Genomic DNA, 23682 nt, shown 5'->3' on the forward strand with positions numbered 1-23682 from the left:
CTTCATGTGATAAGTGCACTGGGGCCTGATAGACTTGCATGCATGTTTTATAAGATATGTTTTCTGCATCAGGGGTGGGATTACCGATTGAAAGGGAATAAGGGATACTTGGAAAAGTAAAGGAATTCAGCATTCCTCAATATCAGCTAAATAATTCTGCTTAAAGTAAACACTGATGATCAGTTTTGAACTGGCTTCTTAGTGTCTTTTAGTATTGTAGAATGACTGGGATGTACAGTTCAATTCTGGTATGTTTGCTGAATTTTTTATATGGGCATCAAATGTTAACAAATGTAGAGATAGCCATCCCTCAATCACAAAATTGCCTCTAACCACATGAAGAAAATATTGTGCCTATCAATGCATGTTCAAGAATTTCCCCTTTATTTCATTCTTTTTTTCCAGTTTATTTATGATAAGTATAGGCCACAAAATATTTTGAATAGCTGGACATCTGATGTGTCCATTAGGCAGGTTAGAACAACGGCTGTAATCCTAGTCCTCTTTTGTTTCTTTTATATATGGAACAACTTGGTCAACTGTTAGGGGCATATTGTCAATGTCGTAGTTCCCAACTTCCCCAGAGTGGATGGCTTCCCAAAGGACATAATGCATTTTTCTTTACTTTTATGAACATTTATTGGGCAAAAAAAATATCAAGTAAAGCTGAAGGCCATATTAGTTTTTCCTCAGAAGTACTGAAGTCTATAACAGTTAATATAGTATCTTCAATATTGCGCATTTTCTTAATAGTCTCAATTATAAAAACACACACACAAATTAGATGTTAAGGTTATCAGAATGAGTCAAACAACTGCACAGCTGGAGGCATTGACTGTCAAACATACAAGTGAGTCAGGCAAGCAGTAAATGTATATACCATATATTTTATTTATTATAAATAAACACTCCCTATGAACACCAACTTTACAGAAGGGAATTCAGTAAACATTTACATGTTTCAGAATGCAAAGTTCTCAAATTAACTACAGCATTCTTATCCAATCATGCACTGTCACACAAACATTAGGAAAAAGACATTTCCCCTAAAGTTAAAGATTTTTCATCCCAATTCCCACCATCTTATAAAAACAATAAGAGCAACATTAGAAACTCCTTAATATACATATATTTTTAAACAACATTTTACAAATGTATTTGCAAGTAATATGACAGTAATTCATTGCGGGCACACAAAAACGACATTTAGGTGCATTGTTGTAATTGAATATTTCTTTCAGTTTTTTATCCTGGGATCAGTTTTACATCAATAATAAAAGTAAAAGTAGCAAAACATTCATAAACCATTTTGTAAATACAGATCTGTCTGCATACTAACAGTATGGCACAACCGGTCTTGCACGAGGGTTTTATTAACATAAATACCTTTTGTACAAATAAAGTACAAGTCGAGCAAAATACATTTTCAAATAAATGAGGCTGAGTCTAAAAACTAGTCTGACATTTCAGTAAAATTACATTAATAAAAAGTTGGTAAGTGTTTAGGTGCAAATATAGTAATAAAGGCAGCCTGAGAACATTTCTGTTCTTTAAGCATTTTATACAGCTTAGTTTACACCTTTCTTTTGGACTGTAAAACTCAAGTGTACCTTATGAACAATTTGACAGGTATATCAGATAAGGCTTTGGTGACATTATATAGAGTTGACGCACAGTGTAATATATAAAAAAAAAAAAGTCCAAACCCTTAAGTTTTGCTTCATACAACACATATGCCCAGATACGGTATTCTGGGGACCTGCTCCAAATAAGCTTGTGATGGTTTAGTAAATAATTTCAAAAGGTGTGGCTTAAAAAGCAACATTATTTTACAGCACGCTGCAGTTTCTCTTAAAGACTGTGGCTTTATTCAGGGACAAAGGCTGCAGAGGAGGCACATTATAAATATATCATCTCAACGATCAGGCTTTGTGAAGAAACAGTTGCCTATTTTTTTCAGACGACTATTTACAGAGAAAATATACACTTATGTGAATCAGGTCAAAATGTGCAATAGGGAGCTTCTATTTTTTGCCTGATACAAGGAGTGCAAATTCCTGGATGGACATATCTTTGTTAATGTAACGATTAAGCTGAGCTTGACTTATTCGGCCCAACTTTAGTGCATCACTGATGGAAAACTTATTTCCTGAGATTCTGTCATGGAGCACCGATGACTCGCCATCCCCTTCTTTAATTGTAATCTCTTCCCAATCACATTCCTGACTTTGAAGATTGACGAACATATTCCAGTCAATAAGGCCAAGTCTGTGTGCTTCTTCTGGGCTCATCTCTCTGCCTGTATCTGGATCGATGACTACAATAGATCGTCTCAGATGATTCTCTCTTTGCTCTCGCTTAGTTTTAATGCCACCAAGGCGCTTTTGCAATTGTTCAATTTCACGATCCTTCTCTTTTGATATATGCTTTAGATCAGTAAGTTCACGCTGTAGAGACACAATCCTTGATTCAAAGTTCACCAAATTATCCAGCTCTGACACGCCCTTGATATCTTTCGTTTCTTTGGCTGTTATATCTATATTAAGCTGAAGCTTTCTGATCTGTGACTGAAAGCTGTTATTTTCCATTTGCAGTTTGCTCATTTCTTCCTTCAAATGCTCAAGCTCCTTAGAAGATTTGGTGTTTGTAAATTCTGCTTCAGATAACTTGGCATTTAATCGACTGATTTCTTCGTTAAGCTCTCGCTTACGTCTGACCTCATCTTCAATGCTGTTCTTCAGTATCTGAATCTGAGCTTCACTTTCAGGATCTCGCTCTACTTGTACTTTCTCAGAAAACACTACTCTCTCCTTCACTTCCTTTTGCTCCAGGATATAAAGTTTCTCTTGGAGTGCTTTGAGTTCATTTTCTACCATCTGCCGTTTATGCATCTCCTCTTCTAACTGAAGTTTAAGAATTCCATGTTCTTTTTCTTGTTGAGGGTCCTGCTGTAGTACTACTGTCTGTTTTACTGTGACCTTTTCTTTAGCTAACTTTTCTTTTTCTTCCAGTTCTGTGAGTCTTATCCTTAGTTTTTGGATCTCAAATTCTGTGTCTCTGCGAGATTGTTTCTCTTTCTGTAAGTCTTCTAGCTGACGCTCCAGCTCTGATTTTCTACGTTGGAGTTTGCGCAATTCTTCTCTAAGAGCATCCATCTGCTTCAATTCATTGTTAATATTCTTTGAAATAGAATCACATTCTGCCTTGACTACAGGGTCTTCTTCTAACTTTACAACTTCTTGTTGAACTAGCTTCTCCTTAACCTGTGAAAGCTCCATCTCCCGTAATCGAATTCTTTCATCATTTTCAGATTTTTCTCTCTGCAGTACCAAGTATTTTTTCTGCTCTTCTGCTAGTTGGGCCTTTAAACGCTCAACCTCCTCTTTTGTTTTAGGGTCCTCACGATACTGAAGAACCTCATTTACAACTTCCTTTACCTGAACTTGAGGTTTGGTATTCCTCAAGGTCTCAATTTCTTGCTTTAGTTGTGTAATCTCCCGTTCAGACTTTTCTATCTCATGTGTTTTATCTACAATTTCTTCTCGGAGTCTTCCCAGCAATCTTTCAGTTTCTGGGTCTGTCTTGTACTTGATGACTTCCTTAATTAATTCTTTGACCTCCACTTGAGGCCCCCTATTTCTCAGGGCTGTGACTTCATCTTGCAAGACTTTCAGCTGCTGTTCAGAGTCTCGATATCTGCGCTCCTGTTCAAGCAGTGTCATCCGGAGGGAAGTTACTTCTGACTCGGTTTTAGGGTCTGGTCGGAAAATTTCACGTTTTTTCTCTTGTACAATTGGTTTTGCTTTCTCCTCTTCAAGCAGCTGAATTTTTCTTTGCAGATCTGTTTTTTCTCTCTGCATCGACTGGATATTAGCCACCTCACTCTCGTACTGCCGCCTGAGGTCGATTGCATCCCTCTCTACTGCAATATCTTTTTCTACCTTAAGTACCTCTTTGACAGTGATTTTCTCTTCTGCCATGGCCTTTTCTTTTTCAAGTCGTCTGAGTTTTTCTTCAAGTATATGTATTTCCTCTTCTAGCTGTAGTCTAAGCTTATTTTCTCTGTCTCTATTTTCCTGAAGCATCTTAAATTCTGACTCCAGCTGGGGATCATTCTGCACCTTCACCACCTCCTGCTCAGTTATTTTCTCCTGCTCCCTGCTCTTTTCTTCTGTTAATATAGTGATACGTTTGCGAATCAGAGTAAGGTCATTCTCATATGAGGTTTTCTGCCTCTTTAGTCTCTCTAACTCCTCCTTTAGCCTCAGAACCTCATCTTCTTGTACTCTGTCTTTTTCAATACGAAGGACCTCCTTCACCATAAACTGCTGAGCTCCCTGCACCTTTTCGTTCTCCAAGCTGCGAAGTTTAAGTTGGAGTGCCTCAAGTTCATTCTGCAGGGCTTTGTTCTGGAGCTGCTCTGCTGCTACACGTTGCTGGTACTTGCTATACTCTTCCTCCAGTTGTGGATCAGACAATTTCTTAATCGATTCTTTAGTGGTGACCGATTGCTGTGGTTTCTGTGTTTCCAAAACTAGGATCTCATTCTGTGTAGATTTAATTTCCATCTCAAGTTGCTGTCTACGCTGGATCTCTTCATCCAACATCCTCTTTATCATCCAAGGATCCTCTCCAGGTTTCTCTGCTCTACTGGTGAAAGCACGCTGCTCTTGCATTAATTCAACTTCTGGTTTCTAAAGTCAGTAAGAAAAGCAGGAGAAGGGAAAAAAAAAAAGAATAAGCAATCAATATCCATTGTCCAACATTTTCAATTCAACACTGCTTATGGTAAACACACACACATTTTTATACTCTGGATACATAACCTGTACAGTGCTTCAACAAAATAAAGCTATAGTAACTATTTAACCTCATCATAACAACAAAAAGTATCCTGTGATGAAGGTTTATGGTAGAAAAAAAAGACAGGTTAATTTCTGTCTGCCAGCAAAACCAAGGCCCTTCTTTGGTATTTAATATCTGTAAGAGATAACTTCACAAAGATCACCCCCATATTCAGGGTGTTTTCGTTACCCATCATCTTTCTCTCTTACAGATGTCTGTCAAGCCTTTAAGGTGTAAAGCATATCGCACTATCTTGTTTTTTCAGTGTTTACGCTTATCTGGATTTTATCATTTATTTACTGGGTAAGTGGACTGGTTAATGACACTTCAGCCAGAACCTGGACCATATGGCAAACACAACTAATGTAATGACAAAGATACAATCACATACACTGCAAGAGACATTTTAAGAAATACTTACAAAGAGTATTTGCAAACAACTGGTATAAAAAAATTTGTAGTGTACAGGTATATTCATTGTGTGTTGTAGTTAGAAATATGTATGTAAATAATTTTATGCAGTACATTGGTGTACAAAAGCAGTTGTAATGATCATGTTTCACTTTTGTGAAATATGCTAGTTGTCCTAGAATTTAAATACTTAAATGCTACAAATATGTAATGCAAAGATGTATGATTTTTAAACTTTGCAGTGCAAGGTTTCCTTCTGCATTTATTAGGCAAGTTTTACAATTAAGCCAGATTATTCTAGAGCTAATGAGTGATTTTTTTTTTTTTGATAATGGTCACATAAGATGGAAATCAGTGTGCGTCTCAAACCTTAGGAGGAAAGGTGCACTAAAACATGTCACATGCTACATTTAAATTAAATGCGACAGTCATCCAGCAGTCCGCATTATGGATGCGGAGCGTTTTGTTTTCTGGTTCACTTCCTGGCTTGAATGCTTTACGTGGAAATTCTTTATATCATGCCCTCTGTCTGCATGGGCTTTCACAGGACACACTGGTTTCCTCCCACATTCCAAAGGGTTCTTGTTGAAATTCTGAGAAGCACAACTGTGATTCATAGAACAGTGGCTCCGAATGTGCAAGTGCGAATTTACTGACCTACAGAGTATTCTTCATACTCTGAAATACCTACAGAGTATTCTTCCTACTCTGAAATACTCCTGTCATAGAGTTAGAATATACAAGTAGCTGAGGAAAGGAGTGTTGTAGCCTGTGCAGCAGTGTGTGTGTGTGTGTGTGTGTGTGTGTGTGTGTGTGTGTGTGTGTGTGTATTCATAAGTGTGCAGACATGCACACTTGGGTGGGGGGGCAAGATGCCTTAATTTTTGTGTAATTTTTTCCTTTATGACTAGAATATATACACCAAGTATATATACGCATTAAATGCTTTAAATAAACACTTAATTGTAGAAAATCCAGGTAAAGCAATTTCTAGTACCTCTTGTAAACGTAACTACTGTTGTTTATGTGAAAAGTAATACAACACACACATGATTCAGCTCTACATTCTGAATGCATAGATATTGATAAATACATGGTCAGGTGCAGTAGCAGGCATGACACCATGGTGCATCCTAGTGAACTGTTATGGGGACATAAAACTAGCAGGCAGAAGCTCACTTACAAAAGTACAACTCCGAGTTCTGGAATCACTGTACAGTATTATTCATAAAGCATAGAGGTTACTGGAGGTGTGACTGCCCAGACTCTCCAAGCATTGGATGTCTCCCAAGAGGTTGGTCTCCTCCTGACACTATAGCTGTCAGGTTGACAATGAGTAAAAAGAGGATCAGCCTTGTGCCATTTTTTATGTTCTTTTTGGCTTCCTCCAGTTCTACTCCTCATTCACTGGGTCACCAGTCTTCCATTTGAAGTATGTGCCACATTTGGGGCCAGTGAGGAAACTAACCATCTTGACACAGCATTACAATACTACTTGGAAGTGATTCCCACCCCTGGATGTATCCAGCAATACCCCAAAGGTAGACCATGTAATGGACATCAGCATTAGTGCCCCTCACTTCCACAAGGTTGACGTCGGCAGGATGCTATGCCCACCCCTTGGTAGCACCTCTTGCTTATCTTTCTGGCCTTCACCAGGGAAATCAAACTGACAGTGTGCCCTCTGTGAATGTCCCCCCGCCCCCGATGGGTATCCCCAATCCTCCCTTGCCATCTCAAATGCCAGAGTTGTTAACCAAACCTGGCTGACCTAGGTCAGAGTCAAGGCTTTACCCCTCAATGCCTAAGCCTGTGACATCATTAGTTCTTTATCCTGTGACCCAGATGTTGGTAGTCACTTTATTTGTGAAAGAATCTGAAGTTCTACCTTCTGGAATGAAAATTCCCAATTTGGAAACTGTCTTTCATTTTGTTTAGTATTGATTTTTGAAATTGTCTGGCAATTTAGGAATAGTACTGCAGCTGTGATGTTTACAAGGTATATCATTGGTGCAGACTTTATAAAACTTTTGTTTGGAGTGTAAATGCCATTGGAGGGGTTATGACCAAGTGATGTGTTCAACCAACTTGGCTGAAAGGTCAAGGTCCATTCACTTAATGTGAAAAGTCAGCATGATTTATTTTTTCAGCATTAATGGAAGGCTTTTTGGTCTGTTCACATATTGGTGTTTTTGTTTCAGGAAAAAACTTAAATTTAGTTGACTGTATATCAACAGCTCCAAGTGGACCGACATACGACAAAGTTATAGTCCAGGTTATGAAATGTAAACCTGAAATTCATGATTTATCTTAATCTTAAGCTTCATCTATGTCTAAAAATGTACTACTTTACTTCAGCATTTAGAAATGGTATGTGGTAATAGCTGCAAAAACAACTTCCGCAATATTTTGCTTTCAGTGAGGAGGGTCGGAAATGCACAGAGCACAGCATGTAAAAGATTGATGGGTGCACTATTGATAGCTACACAAGTATTAGCCTAGCTGCAATACTCAAGATGTGTGTATTTGATAGACCACAGCTTTTCTTCAGCTAACATGACTGGAATAAAACACAAATGCAGCAGCTTTCTTTAGGATTGACACGAGTAGAAGATGATGTTATATTTACAAAGATGTGTTACGGATGAAATAGAAAAAAAGAGAGCCAAACTCAGAGCTGTTAGACATGCTACACCTAAAGAAATCCCAATCATTCAGAGCTACACGCTCTAGGGACCTAAATCTTGTTACCACAATAAACAGGACATGCTGGAGGAATAGATTCCTGTCCCAGAGACTTCCTATACTCTGGAACAGGCTACCCCATCTATGTCAAGCAAAGTTCTTCCTTAGCACTCTTCAAGAAAAATCTTGGTGAGAGGATGGGAAATAGAAATACCCCCCGGGGATCACTTCTGTGTCTCTGCTCGACAGTGGCACAGGAAAATAACTTTATTGGGTGGTGTAAGCTAGGGAACCTTGCTGGCTAGGCTTACGTAGGCCCTTGGGCTGATAGCCTAATACCTACCTATGGACCTATAAGAGCACCAAGGCAGTCTATATATGCCAGATTATTTCCTGTTGGAATCAGTTACAGTGTAATGGAAAAAAAGCTTAATTTTTAGCAAGTAACTGCTCAAAATGTGGGGTTGTTTTTACTGATATAGTTTAGCAGTAACCATTACTCAAACTACTCATTACTCTCAAAGTGCACAATTCTACAACTCTTGCAGCTTGGATTTGTGGGCTCTGCCCCAACATCCTCAGTGCCTAAGTATGTTACCTCTAAAGTTACATCAGCTTAGAGAGAAGGGACTAAAATACTTTTAAAAGTAGTTTTACTGACTGCTGTGATGGTCAAATGGACTGCAGAAAAAGGGGCCTCAGGAAATATCCAGAAATGAAGCAACAGCATGGACAAACACCATGCATAATCATGTGTTTTCATTTTAGGGACAAACCACACCCTAAAAGGATGGTGCAACTCTTCTTGCATTTGATTTAGTATTAGTAAAATTTATTTCTAGTCTGTCTGACTGAAGTTCACAATAAATGACATACCAAAGAATAAAATATAATGGTAGTGACAAGTACGACAGGAGCAGCATGCAAGAACTCCATGCATTGGCAAGAACTGCACGCATTGGCAAGAACTCCACGCATTGGCAATCAATAAATCAGTTAAGACATCTGGCATAACCGCTCTTCTTATAATGAGAGAGGTTTCCATTTCTGAAGCACTAGTAGCAGTTACCTGTTCAGAATGGACGAAAGTTAATATTCAGTGCTTTTGCAGTTATAATTTTGATACAAATGGTATGGAGATTTTTAATGAAGTGGATGTTTTCAGCAGGATATATGGGAAACAAAGACGGGTGTTGGATCATACAGGTCTAGAAGCCCTCTCAATCAGCAAATCAAAGGAAAAGAAAATTAGAATGTGTTGAAAGGCACTCCACTGCAACGTAAATCCCATGTTTGCCTATTTCTTTTACAATACTGTTCCAAAGATAAATATTCCTCCCCTCCACCATCAGTCCCAAAAAGCAGATGCGTTAACTATATTCAACACTTGCTAAGCATACAAAAACAATATTTATAAGGCCTCCTAGAAAAGTAATTCCACATTTTTGCCTTTCAGACCCACAACTTTCAAGTTGCTTTTTTGGGTTGTTCCACATAGGCCTCGTCTTAATTTACCACCATCAATCAAAATCGTACAAGTTTAATGTAGAACTTCCTGAAGCAGCTGAAGTAGGTCGCCTGGCAACATGCTCGGTTAAAATTCATTTAAATTGCATAGTAAACTAAAACTTTTGAGGAGCTACAACATTGAGATGAGACAAATCATATGGTTTTAAGTAAGTCATCTTTCTTATGATTCACAGCATCTAAATACAGAAATCCTTAGAATTTTAAACTCTCTAAATCTGACTGCACTGGAGTTAAATCCATGAGTAAATGCAATAAATGGAACCAACAACGAATAATGAAGGAATATCGTAAGGCTACCAAAGCTTGTGGGTTTTGTGCACAGAGTGCTCACATTGTTTCAGCAGATAAGGTGGTCATTAATGGTTTTAAGGTGAAGGCAAGAGGGAATTACTCTTGCATTACAAAAGGGGTGATTTATGCTCCACTCTGCTGTCAATGTGCCGCGTTTTACATTGAGAAAACCAAGAGAAGTTTTAAAGATAGGATTTATGAGCACATCCAGGGCATCAGAATTGGGAATACAAACAGTGCCTTAAGCAAGCACATTGTAGAATACCCAAATCATACATTTAGAGTTTTAGTTATTGATAAAGTTACACCAGATCTAAGGGGAAGTCCTTGGGAGGAAGTTCTTAATTTTAAAGAATTATGGTGGCAAATCAAACTTAATGCCACATCCACTCCAGGACTCGATGCAACATTAGTATTAGTAGTTATTTAAAGTAGCGGTCTTTTTTTGGTTAGTTTCAATAAGTAGTCATTTTATTTAGTAGGGTATTTATTATTTATATGTTCATAAATGTTTAATTTGTGTGTAAGGGTCGTTGATTTTAATTGATGTAATAGCTAAAAGCTTGCATAATGTCATGTCATTTTATTTTTGTATAAATATGGCTTTGTTTTCGTCATGCAATTATTCTGAATAAGTAAAGGTGATTGAGCTGACGAAAGCGCTTAATAAATCCTTTGAATTGTAGCTGGTGTGGACTGTTGCTTGTTGGTTCCCATTTATTGCATTTAGTTTTGTTCTGGTACTCAGTTTGCAGTGGTTAAATCCGCGAGTAGTTTTTTTTCTCTTCTTTATGCAGGTTTTTCTTTTTGTGTCACCTTCGTGTTTATTAGACAAAAAAAAAAAAAATACCATAAAATTATAAAAAAGTTTGTAGTTTCATGAGCTACAGTACTCTGAACAAAAACTGATGCCAAAATACATCTCATAATAAAGTCCATGAAAAGATTAACTCCAAAATGAAACAGACATCAAGAAAAAATGTAGGGGAATTTTAAGAGGATTAAGAATGCTGCAATCCATGGCTGTACTGCAGATGCATGGCATTCGTAGCATTCTTCAAAACAGGACTGGTGACTTTCAGTTTGATACAATAATTACTACATTTTAGATTAGCCTTGCCTGAGTAGGCTTGAAGTCATGGTTATCTTTGTGTCCATCACCACTTTTTTTTACTCCTAAAAATGAATTCAGTCCACGATAAATGAAGCAAATCAATTTAATAGCAATAGTCCACTAACAGTAAGGAACAGTAGACTGGTTTCACATTATGGATTCATCACTGATCTGACAGTCAGGATAATTTAAATTTCTTTGTAAGAGAAAATCATAATCAACTCTGCTAGGAGGCCTAGCAAACATTATTTTGTGGTTAAAAAAAAATGGCAGAATTCGAGAACACATGGGGCAGAAATAAAGGAGGTCTACTTGGATTTACATTGAAGTACATCATTTAGGAATTGCAGCTTATCCATGAGGTACAATAGAGCAAACAAAAAGTACAAATATTCTACAAACAACTTTATTTTCTGCTTTACCCTGCATCTGCAATAATTATGTACTTGCACTACCACTAAGCCTTTTCCATCTTTCCTAAATGGGAATTCCAAAGTGTTACAATGTAGCAGGGTACTACTAGATTATTACTTCCGAAGTGTTACAATGTAGCAGGTACTACTAGATTATTACTTCCGAAGTGTTACAATGTAGCAGGTACTACTAGATTATTACTTCCGAAGTGTTACAATGTAGCAGGTACTACTAGATTATTACTTCCGAATTGTTACAATGTAGCAGGTACTACTAGATTATTACTTCCGAAGTGTATGTAGCAGGTACTACTAGATTATTACTTCCGAAGTGTTACAATGTAGCAGGTACTACTAGATTACTACTTCCGAAGTGTTTCAATGTAGCAGGTACTACTAGATTATTACTTCCGAAGTGTTACAGTGTAGAAGGTACTACTAGATTATTACTTCCGAAGTGTTACAGTGTAGAAGGTACTACTACATTATTACTACAGGAGGCAATACTCACTAAAGCCTATTGCTGTCAGTTTTGGACACATCCCAACATTACAAACTCTCTCTGTATTTCTCACTTTTTTTTGCACTGTTTGAAAGAATCATTTACGTTAACTTACTTTTTAATAACAACTCAAATGCACTGTAGCTAACATTTCCATCGGGCCATAACATTTAGTGTCCTCCAGCTATGGTCTTTCCTTTCCACCTGCCATTGTCTACCCTTCTGCTAACTTGCTAAAAATAGCAGCTCCCTGAATTTCCAGCAACATTACAAAATAACCTCTTGGACAACATGCAAATCACAAACAAAAGCCGATTTTAAGATGTATATGTTTTTGTTGGTCAGTACAAGTCTGCTTTGTAAAACTGATGGAGAGTAACTTTCCTAGACCTCAGTGCCATTCAAAATATTTCATTTCAAGCTACAGTAGATGACTATTTCTGAATTTATTCAAATATTTTTAGTCCTAAAAGATGTATCCAAATGTATCATTCAAATACAATTCTCTAAAATGTTTACCAAACATATTTCAATAGAGCCATATCAATTTCTCCAGAAATAAAAGTTTGCCCTTACCTGTTGCAGGAGATTTTGTGCAAATTCAAGATTCTGTAACCTTTGTTTGTTTACAGCATTGACTTCAGTGAACTTTGTACTCAGGACAGCTTCCTGTAGAAAAATAAAGTCAACAAAATTCAGCCTAAACGTCTGACCACTGGGACTGTAAACAATGCATTAAATCAAAGGCAAATGAGATATGTAATGTTAAGCTAAAAGTGGATATTTTTTTTGTTGGGATTGAGGCTTGGAAAAAAACAGCATGGTTGTCCTAAATTAATTGCATTATACTGTGGGTCCCTATCAGTTTATCTAACGCACTACTTACGGAACACCTCTTTGTCGAATTATATTAAATGAAATCTTATTCCGAACGATCATTTCAGTGAAGTTTTTCCTGGGGGGGAAAAAAAGCAATGGGCCATCATTGGGGGATTTGCCCTTTTCCCCATTGTAGTATGATCTTGGAGTTGGTATATTTAGATGGGGGTGTGTGGGGGGCACAGCCCCTCACCAGAGTGGTTTTTAAATAGTGCTGTTTTTGTTGCGTTTGCTAGGTTGGCCAACTGTACCCCCCGGGAAAAACTTTGATTAAACGATCATTCCACGGAATAAGATTTTGTTTAAAAGAGATTGATGAAGAGGTGTTCAGTAAGTAGTGCATTCGATAAAGTGATACAGACTCTTATCCTATTTATAATTAACTTTCCATTACACTCACAGCATCTTTATTCTTCAACTATATTTATAGGACTATGCTTACAAAACATTAAACTATCCCAGGAAGTTACTGTATTCTACATACAATGTGTGATTTTAAGCAGGCAGAATATTCTACTTTTATAGTATCTCATACTCTACTCTTTTTGTCACAGTAGTGTTTAGCAGGACTGCTTCTTTTTGTGACAGTAAAAGGACACATTCTTGGAACAGACATGGAACTCTTGTGGTCAAGTTACTGGGTAAAAGTGCAAGGCTCCATTGTTTGACTTTTGCTGCTTTGGCTATCAGCAAAGGAGCATTGTACTGCCTGTTTAAATGAAGGATTTGAAATACATAAATGCATGTATACCAGTAAACCATGTACACTATTGATATTTGAATTAAAAAATAACCATCCAGTCGAGAAACACGTTAATGTCTCGTTAGTTCTTTACAAGCTTGTGAACAGGCAATGTCTTACTGCCATCTCGGTTTCAGTAGTTGCTACCTTGTATGCATATGACTAAATATATGGTCTACTTACCTCTTCCTTGATTTTATTAGCTGGTGACTGGGGTTTGTGCTTCTTGTATGTGTGAGGCTCCAAGCCATTTTCTAGATCAAGAACCGATCTCATCTTTTCAGTTTCTATTTCGTAATCCTTGAAATTGACAAAGAAATGGGCTTGTTAAATGTGATTCTTGTCACTTTCTTTACACAGAAATTCTGAAAAACAAATACCAGTCTCTCTTTTCAGTTTCTATTTCGTAATCCTTGAAATTGACAAAGAAATGGGCTTGTTAAATGTGATTCTTGTCACTTTCTTTACACAAAAATTCTGAAAAACAAATACCAGTCTCTCTCTCTCTCTCTCTCTTTTTTTCTTGCTGTACACTGTACACCCATTATAATTTTTTTATTTACCTCTATAAAAATAATAAAGAAATGCTGGCATTTTATGTATACATATTGGGAAGCCCCTTAACTCATGCTGTTAGCAGATATAAGGCTCTACTTTTATACTAAAATCAGATTAAAATGTGTAAGCTTTGTCTGATCAAATCCTTAACCGTGGATAATTTCAGCAGCTTATAACCATCACTGTTACCGCCGTACTAACGTGTATGCAAAGGACCCACGTACGTGTGCATGTATGCATGTGTAGCTGTGCAATTTATGGCTCTCCAACACTGTTGCTGTAAAAGCACATAGAAAATGGCATGTAGTCCTATCATCTTCAGTTGGCTTCCAGGTCAGATATCATAAGAAACCCACATCTTAACCCACGTCTTAACCCAACATGCACAAATCAGTGAACTCCCTTCTTTGTTCAATGACACCACCATTAACCTTCGCAACATAAAAGCAGCCAGTGCTCCCAAGACCCCCCCAGTGATTATTTGACCAATGATCTGTGTATACATGGAGCAATTGCCTATTTCCCTCTTATGCAGCCTTTCTGCACATTACTGGAGTATGGGCCTGTCTTCTTCAGTCAGTGATCAGACTACGGTGTCATCCTTAGCTGATGGGGCATGATTGAATACTCCTATCTACACCCTCAATCACTGGATATACCCACCTTAATACTTGGCTTGCCAACTAATGAAAGCTGCTACATACCCCACGCAGCCTGTCAAAAAGATTTTCTCTTCATCTTATTAAGCCTATCCAGGTCTAAAATCTCCACCACCCTCAGGTTAGTATAACCGGTGTCTTTTTTCTACTGATTATTCATTCCCAGCAGTAGACCGAGTCTCTAACTCACTTAAGCTGCCAATATGTTGCACTGGCAACTACTTCAGCCAGATCCCCCCTCAAATGTATCTAGTGTTTCGACTCAATCATTTCATACACATGCAAGCACGAAACGCATACTAACCCCAATGCTAATGACCTACATAAAAGCTTTTTAAGAACTAACCCTTGGTATCATTGTGCTCATTGTCCATTTTGGGATACTGTGCCGAGCTCTAATCAAAATGTTACTGATGACCCAGCCTTTCTTACCCTATTCCTAGAGCCTGTTCCGCTAGTTTTTACATTGTCAGAACTACTCACCATTTAGTTCTGAAACCCAGCATTATTGTTTTACAGCATCAGGTACTGTACAAACCAACATCTCATCTTGACATTACAGACACGCACAGAAAGAAAAATGAAAAGAAAACATTTTCTGGCAGCAGTGTCTTCATACTCCCTGATAGTATAACTTCATCTTCACACCATTACTTCAGCGTTACTAGCATTACATAGTTACTTCAGTGTTACTAACATTACATAGTTACTTCGGTGTTACTAACATTACATAGTTTACATGTTCTCTTAGGACATCTTATCTTTCTTCACATTGTTCTATCACATGCCTACAGTGACTTATGTTTAATTATTTTTCATGTAAGATCTTGAAAATTCAACAGCTCTTTTTGTTTTGTTTTATTAGGGGTAACATGATGCTTTAAAATGCTAACAGACTAGCTTGCACTAGCCATTTACATAACGAATGAATATAGAGTTTCACATGCTTGGTCTTTGTGCATCTCTTTTCCTCAGACACCACACCAGGTGCACTCTGGGAAGTGACTCACAAGACACAGGTTGCTCTTGGAACAGCTCAGTGTGTTTTAAGGGTATTACTGGTTATAATGGTACAACAAAAAACTGCCATAGTATTTTACACTTGAGAGATATCAGAAAGCACTGTCTGAGGTTTTTGTCAGTGCTCAAAAAAATATTTATGTAAACGTGTAAGCAAAACATATTTCAGAGCTGCATGAATAACTGTTTTAAAACTGTACTGCATACCTCTCAACCTCTTAGCACAAGAAATGTGGACAAAGCCTAAAATATAGGAGGGACAAAGGTCCAAAAATAGGGACAGATTTTAAATATCGCTGTTGCAAACATTAGGACATGCATGTGTATTATTTAATGTCTGTTCATGAATATTTCTGAATGCATGCATGTTTACAAATGCTTGCAATATGTTGAAGCTTTTCTCCCTGAACTTTTGCTGAAAAGGGGTTTTTGAATAAACCCAGTCAAACAAACCCATTAAATAAAAGCAAAATAAAAGAATAAATAAATCATTAGATAACTATTCCTCTTATTTAAATAATGGTAATATCCACGTATTTTCTACTAAATTACTTTTTTTTCTTTTCTTCCCACTGGCGACTAGCATTACTGAACTACCATAAAATCAAACATCAGCCTGATTATTTGCTGAATGCATCATAGAACTCTTTTAGGTCTTGGGTCTTTCATCCTGCTGCAATAGTCACATGCATTACTTTCACCTGTGGTACTATTGATAAATTTTCTCTGCTTTATTACTCTAAGTTAAAACCTCTATATGTACACATGCTACTCCGATTCCCTTCTTTTAGGAATTATATCCTGCATTTCCCAATAATTATCTGGGGATAAATTCACCAACATGTTATTACTGCCTTCTGCACAGCATACATGTTACTCTAAACTCCAGTAAGTGTTGTATGTCACCATCTATATCTTTTGTTCTGCATTTGAGTTTAATTAGTTGGGTTTGCTTTCCCACTGGTGGTTATCTGTACAGTCTACCACTGTATTTTATTTGCCAATTTTTATTTTACAGGTTTTGTAACCACATGAAACCCCCATGTCATGGCTGAAAGGTATTTTTGTACCAGTGTACTCATCCGTTTATCAAAGTAAATAAAAATTCAAGTATTTCTACACACCGGTCCTGCTGTTCAGCACAGCACCTATCCCATCATCTTAAATCAATCAGTGCCATCCTCCAATGTCACATGGAGTTTACTACAGAAAGGAAATATAGCTATTCAGAACATAAAATGAAAATATATCTAAAAATAAGCACTTCTCTTTCCGGCATGGAGGAGCTTTGTGGTGACAGTATGCTTATAAAATGATTATGCTGTACTGACAGGGAAATATGCAAGGGATGGCCAGACAAGCAGTGCCTATAGCCGATTCCTAACAAGCAAGCAAGTATCCCAGAGTCCAGTATTCATTGTGTGGTACCACAGGTACAGCCCATAAGCATCAGACTGTAGATCAAAAGTATTCCAGCATGCCAGAAAAAAATCTCAAAATCAGCTAAGGGGTACAGAGATGAACAATTCACACAAACACACCAGCAACAAATACAACATTAAAAGTGCTTTGCACTGCATTACTTCTTTGTTTGCATGAATTTAATTTAAACTTTAAAACTTCTTTTTTTAAACTTAATTCTAAAATATTGTTTTATTTTTAATCATGTTCCAGTAAAATAAACACTGTGGGTGAAAACCATTTGGCAGTACAGTGCTGACTATAGAGGTCACATTAGTTATTTACTAATAATACTAGCTTTGTACTTAAACTTTTTTTCTTTATCATCTTATATTTTGACAATCGGCAGGTAATAACAAAGAGTTTTACCTAAATGGCAACTAAAGATGTTGCCAACTTTTTTCTACTTAAAATTAGGTTTCACTTTGACAGCCTGTGGACGTACAAGGTAATCATTTTAATTTTTGCAGCTCTACTTTTCATGTGTTGGTTTTGATCCTACTAGCGTTCTGGATCCTAATGGCTTGCAGCAGCTAAATGACCTATTTATTTTAATGACTTATTTTCCATTTATTTATTTAATAGGTAAAACTGTGGTACATGAGTGCACCTTGTCATTGGTGACTTGGGAATACTGATTAGCTGACTTGCTCAGAATCACACAGTTGCAAAGTGAAACTGAGAAAATCAAACCTGGGACTACAGGATGAAATAAACTTTATCTCATTTTTCTTGCTGTTAACTAAAACTTTTATCTACAACTCCATGAAAAGCTTTTACCATAAAGAGCTTGTGTTAAACAAATTTTTCTTACTTTAACAGCTTGCTGGTATTGTTGAGCACTGCTTGAAACCTTCTCCATTTCAGGTTCCTTGTTTGAAATGTCTGTCAGAAGGCGCTAAGGGAAGAAAGAAGAAAATAAAATACTTAAAAAGGTTTAAAATCCTAAAATCCACTCAGAATGTGCTTGACTGTTCTTTGCATCATAATAAAGTACATTGAGCCAAGATGCTGGCACTACTTCCCAGCCCTGCCCAAAATACTGGAATCGTTTCTTACCCGTTGGTTCTTCAGTTTGGTGTCAATTTGCTGAAGACTGTCTGTTGCTTTGGGTTCATTGTTTGGCACAGTGTCCAGCCATTTGTTCATGTCATTATAACCTTTGTTGTAGCTGTTATAAGCAGTCTTAGCCTTCTGCAGATGCTGCTGTGGATTTTAGAGAGACAAGAATAATATGCTTTTTGGCATCCTAGCCTCGTACAATTTCCTAAATTAGGAATTTTTATATAATTAATTATGAAAATAGTGATACGTCTTTCCTTGCATACTGGAAGCACCTTTACATTCTTTTGTACAGCGGCCTTCATTGTAAGTATGGAACTTTATAAATCACCTTATTAACTTTTTATATAATGACTACAGAACTTTCAGAGAGCTAATATATGTTGCCAGGTCAAAGACAACCTGATATTATACATTAGAGAATGGACGACCTCCATCCTGATTGGAGAACAGATGTTCTACAGCAGGCTGTTAACATACAGGTAATGCCCACTGGGGGGGGGAATAAATCTGCTGCTTCAGGACAGTATATTAAGCCGTTGTAAACTAAGGACAGAAAAAGAGAAAAATAAACATTTTCTTCTACTCACTAAACACTTTGCTGTTTAGTGAGCATAAAATAAAAAAAGTAAAGAGATAAATAATGTATGTGGTGTGTGTGTGTGTGTGTAGACATTAAAATATTTAAATTACATGTTCTGGATGTTGAGTGAACGTTTGAAATTTCCTACAAATGATAGCAGAGATCCCGCTACAGTGTGGGACTGGGAGATTCCCCTTTACTGCACTGTAGTGCAATCTTGGAGTGAGAATATTTAAGTAGCAGGGGGTGCAGGGGGGCATGTTTGTTTAGAGGTAGGTAAATGGTGCTATTTCAGGATGTCAGTCTTTCGAAATGTCGATCATATGGTGTCAGCCATATGAAAGTCGGCATTCTGAATGGTCAACATTCTGAAGTAGATTATATATATATATATATATATATATATATATATATATATATATTTCATTCCCTTTAAAACAGCAAATTACCATATCATCAACTTCCAGAACAGCGAGACGAAAACCACGAAACTTTACATTAACTAACATTCACAGCACTAAGTTTTCACCATGAAAGGAGGCATTTAACCAATATAGTGAACTTCGCTATTTTCTCCACTGTATTGTAATCTCGGAATTGGTATATTTATAGTTAGGGGGATGTAGATGGGGTTTATTTACTTCAGTTTGTTTTTATTTCCTGTTGGCCAAGTGTTTACTTACACAGTGAAAACTTACAATGATGTGAATGTTCGGCAATGTGAAGTTTTGTGGTTTTTGTCTTGCTGCTCTGCAAGTCGACAGTATGGTAATTCACTGTTTTAAAGTAGATCCATATAGATAAAAGATATATAATAGAACATAACTATATACTAATAAAAACAAATACGAAACAATTCAATAGATAGCTCATTCTTTAAGCAGAGTAATTCCCTCCAGTGTGTGTGTTATTGTGGAAATAATGTCCTTGTTCTATCAAGTGTCATTTTCCCCAGTAACACACATCCTGTTGGACATGATTGCTTGCTTATCATCCGATTCTAGGTCAGTCTCTGTTGGGCATGACTGCTTGCTTATCATCTGATTCTAGGTCAGTCCCAGCATTAACGGGAGTTATTCATATCTATGAGCTATTGCACAGCAGGACTGCGTAATGAAATTTCAGTTAGTGTGAATATTTAGTTTTTTTTATTTTGATTCATTCTACGAGTAAGACTCTTGGGGAGTAAAATATTTTGTCTAATCTTCCCAATTTATCCAGTGGATTATTAAAACAAAACAAAAAAACAAAAACTTGTTATTGCATTTTGCACCAGATGGTGAAGACCATACAACCAAATATTCATCTTTCTCTGAATTTAAAGTTTATTTTACCTTATGATTTACAAATATTTGTTTCTTTTTACTACATTAACTGAATTCTGAAGTACACACACTACAGGAGATTACCCACAGTGTCATTTTTAAGGAAAGGATTCTAGAGGGAAAACCCCTCAACATGGGAAGTTGGTGGGGGGGTTGTATCCCCCTCAAAAAATAAAATCAGCAGTTTACTACTTTGAAGGAAGCCTTTTGATGATTGCTCTTACAACTGACCTAAAGCAGTTGAAGGTCAGGAATGGTACTTTCAAAAAATGACTGGTTCCCTGACAAACCTGTTTTAAGATTTAAGTTCCATGTTGAAAAGAAATGCAATCTTTTAATTTACCGAATCTGAAAAAGAATGACATGATACTATGGGTCTATATTAGTTTATCGAAATACATATTGTTGGAATGCATATTCATTGACTGCTAAACATCGAAATTCATTACAGTGAAGCACAGAATTTTTCCCAGGGTTAAGAACCACTGGGCCATCAGCACAACTTTGTCCTTTACCCCACCGTAGTGTGATCTCAGAGTTGATACATATAGTTAGGGGGGTATGGGGGTGAAGCCCCCCTAGTTGGGTGGGTTTGATTTAGTGGAGTGCGTTTTCTGGATTGCTAAAAAATGAGTGGCTCCTAACCCTGAGAAAAATTCTGCGCTTCATTGTAATGAATTTCGCTGTTTAGCCTTTGTTGAATATGTATTTGACGAATACATATTTTGATGAATTAATATAGATCCAATACTATATACAGCCTCATGGCTGAAACAGCCATAGTGGAGGTGTGATATCAAACCTAATGAAACAATACAATGCTAAACTGATGTGTCTCCCAGTTAGAGGTTTTGAGACCAGACCCTGCAAGTCCTGACCCATCAAGAAATAAACTGGATGAAAAGAACAGTGAATTCTGAAACTTGCATTTTTGAAGGGTATGGGCTTCACACCTATTTCACCCTCTGAAGCTGGTAGTAGTGCCAACACCTCTGCTACTAATATACATACTAACTCAGAGATCTTACAGTAGGGAAATATTCTGATACTGCAGTCTTGGGCATGGGTTTATATTCATCCACTTTTGCACTTTCACTGTTCTAATCATAGTTGTACTCCTCAGAATTTAAGCAGGAGCTTAATTGATACTATGTTAGTGAATAAGTGATTTGGTCAGAGTGATAGGGAAAGCCCTCACACCAAAATGGGTAATATGAAGGACAGAACATGCACCTGTTATACCAGCATTGTATTTACAGTGCCAGTGTTTACTGTATGAATGAACTCCAGTCCTCTACCTGCTCTGTTTGACCCTTGAATGTCCACACCTTTAGAAGTGTAACATCGACACAGCAATGTTGTCAGCTTCATAATTGTGTAAAATACCCTTAGTCTTTTATAGGCATTAGAACTCATCATAGTGGCCTTTCAGTAACTGTTGATTGTATGCAGATGGCCATCTTTTCTTATCATTTTTTTAATGCAGAACCCTGAATAAACAAACCTGCACAGCTCAACTGCCATCTGTTTACCATGCCAGGAGAGAATTTGCAGTAGTACATCCAATTTACATCTTATCAGTCCTTATCTTCACTGGAACTTATAAATGTTGCTGTTTGAGGCATGCAAGAAAAAATGCTTGTCTGACACTAAGGAAATTTACAAACAGTTTAGAGAAAATGGATAAAAAATTTTTAATCCTTACAAATCGGTATGCATCGTTATGGAGTGTATACACTGCAACATATTCAGACTACACCTAACAGTCACCAAATGCACCTGGGCATCATCTGCACAGGTGCCATAATTGCTGTACAGTGCCTTTGGTCTAATAATCCTTATTAAAACTGAAGTCAAGGAGGCTTTCATCATCTCCTCTCAACAGCGACACTGGCTCAATGGGAAGCATACTCATTTTTGATGCCAGGAAGATCAAACGGCTGTTGGTTCTATCCCCATACCAGGTGCTTAGATTAATGGACAAGACCATAAATGGAATTGTTTCCAGACCCATAGGAAAGTTCAGTTTTTAAGCAAATTGCATATAGTTAGTCTACCCACATGAATGAGGCATAAAGCATATGAGAAGCAATCCTTTAGATGAAATGTTAAAATGAGCTCATGTCCAGACCAAAGTCACCCTAGTCAGTACAAATAAATTTGGGTCTCCTTTGAAAACAGGCCAAGCCTGGTGTGACCAGTCTGGTCAATAAATAAATAAGAAAGAAAGTAAGCAAATATTGCCACAATCACACCTCATTTGTGCCACTCATTGGGTGCAGTGAAACATCAGGATAAGCTGACACAGGACGTAATCTATCAATCTCAGCTAATATTAATAAAAACAATTCTATCCAAATAACCATCACAACAGTCCCAATAACTGGGATATTGGGGATCTATGAGAGTATAGACAGAAATGAAGAAAATCCTAACTGTTACTGTCAGCTCACAGAAAAGTATACTGTATTTCCCCTCATTTTTTGCTCTGCATTCACAATGTGAGGAACAGAATTCGGCTTGCTTTCTACAGAAGTTCTGACTTAAAACTCTTTCAAAGCAACTTGTAAACGTTGGTGATGAGTGCTGACATAAGGTGATTCATACATAAACACAGTAGCGGACAGTTCTTCAAAGAGAACGGCCAAATATCCGTTCTCCCAAAGAGTGGGCATTGACAAGGCCCTAAACAGAATTGTATGTCAGTGCATCTGCTGTCCCCCCCATAGAGTGGACACAGAGCCCTAAACGGACATGTGAATGGCACATGCTATTCCCCACAGTGTGGACAATGACAGGACCCTAAATGGCTATGTCAGAGCTATATGGGGTCCCTCACAAAGTAGACACTGACAGGGCCCTGAATAGATGGGTTAGAACTATATATTGACCCCCCATAGTATAGACATTGCAGGGTCCTAGATGAAGCTGTTGTCAGGGTAATATCCAAAGCAGTTATCAAGCTAGTTAAAAATAGTACAAATAGTTTGCTTAATCACAGGAGTCCACAACTAAGTTTTGTTAAAGTAAATGGAATTAATCAAAGTCTAATTCAAGGGCCTAGAAGCAGAGATCAAAGGGTATTTTTTGGAGCCATAAAATAACCTCTTTCCCTGAGTTTTGAGGTAATAGTAAAGTTTGTAATTAAAATCTGTTAATAAAAATGTCAGATGGCACTATAGTAATAAAGAATGAATGAGTGGAAAAGGTCATTTTATTATGAAAGATGGCATAAGGAGGAATAACACATCAAAGCTTGCAACCTGCATATATAGTTGGCCTAGATACTAGCAGAAAGAGAATTTCTTGCCAAATAAGGAATGCCAAATGGTGATGTGATCAATTGTTCTGCTACAAAACTGTAAGACCCCTGAAAGGTATTGCTCTTACAAGGAGGCTTGAGACGCAAGATAGTTTGCAGGAAAAATCTTAACTGCAAATCATACGAGTCCAGGTTCCATTGGGATACATGCTGCCAGTGCAGAAAAAATACAAAGGCCAGAACTGAACAAGTGGGTAAGATGGGAAAGAACAAAGCAGATTCTCTTGTAAGGGAAGGATGTTTTAAATTTTCACTAAACAAAAATAATGTTCCACAAGGA

The 23682-nt window shown here is 37.3% G+C and overlaps 1 protein-coding gene across 1 annotated transcript in view; it reads right to left on the minus strand.

Annotated features, from left to right (window-relative positions):
• Window positions 1-867: 867 nt before the first annotated feature.
• The window catches only part of PPL (periplakin), a 245798-nt gene continuing 222983 nt past the window's right edge, over window positions 868-23682 (minus strand). Inside the window, exons 18-22 of the mRNA XM_044089065.1 lie at window positions 18170-18316; window positions 17925-18008; window positions 13596-13712; window positions 12368-12460; window positions 868-4694 (exon numbers count right to left, since the gene is read on the minus strand). Coding sequence (XP_043945000.1) covers window positions 2025-4694; window positions 12368-12460; window positions 13596-13712; window positions 17925-18008; window positions 18170-18316 — 3111 coding nt within the window. The 3' untranslated portion in view covers window positions 868-2024. The remainder of the gene's footprint in view (window positions 4695-12367; window positions 12461-13595; window positions 13713-17924; window positions 18009-18169; window positions 18317-23682) is intronic.

Source organism: Protopterus annectens, chromosome 12.part0 (assembly GCF_019279795.1).
Source record: "Protopterus annectens isolate FY-2018-M chromosome 12.part0, PAN1.0, whole genome shotgun sequence".
In the NCBI taxonomy this organism is placed as follows: domain Eukaryota; kingdom Metazoa; phylum Chordata; order Ceratodontiformes; family Protopteridae; genus Protopterus; species Protopterus annectens.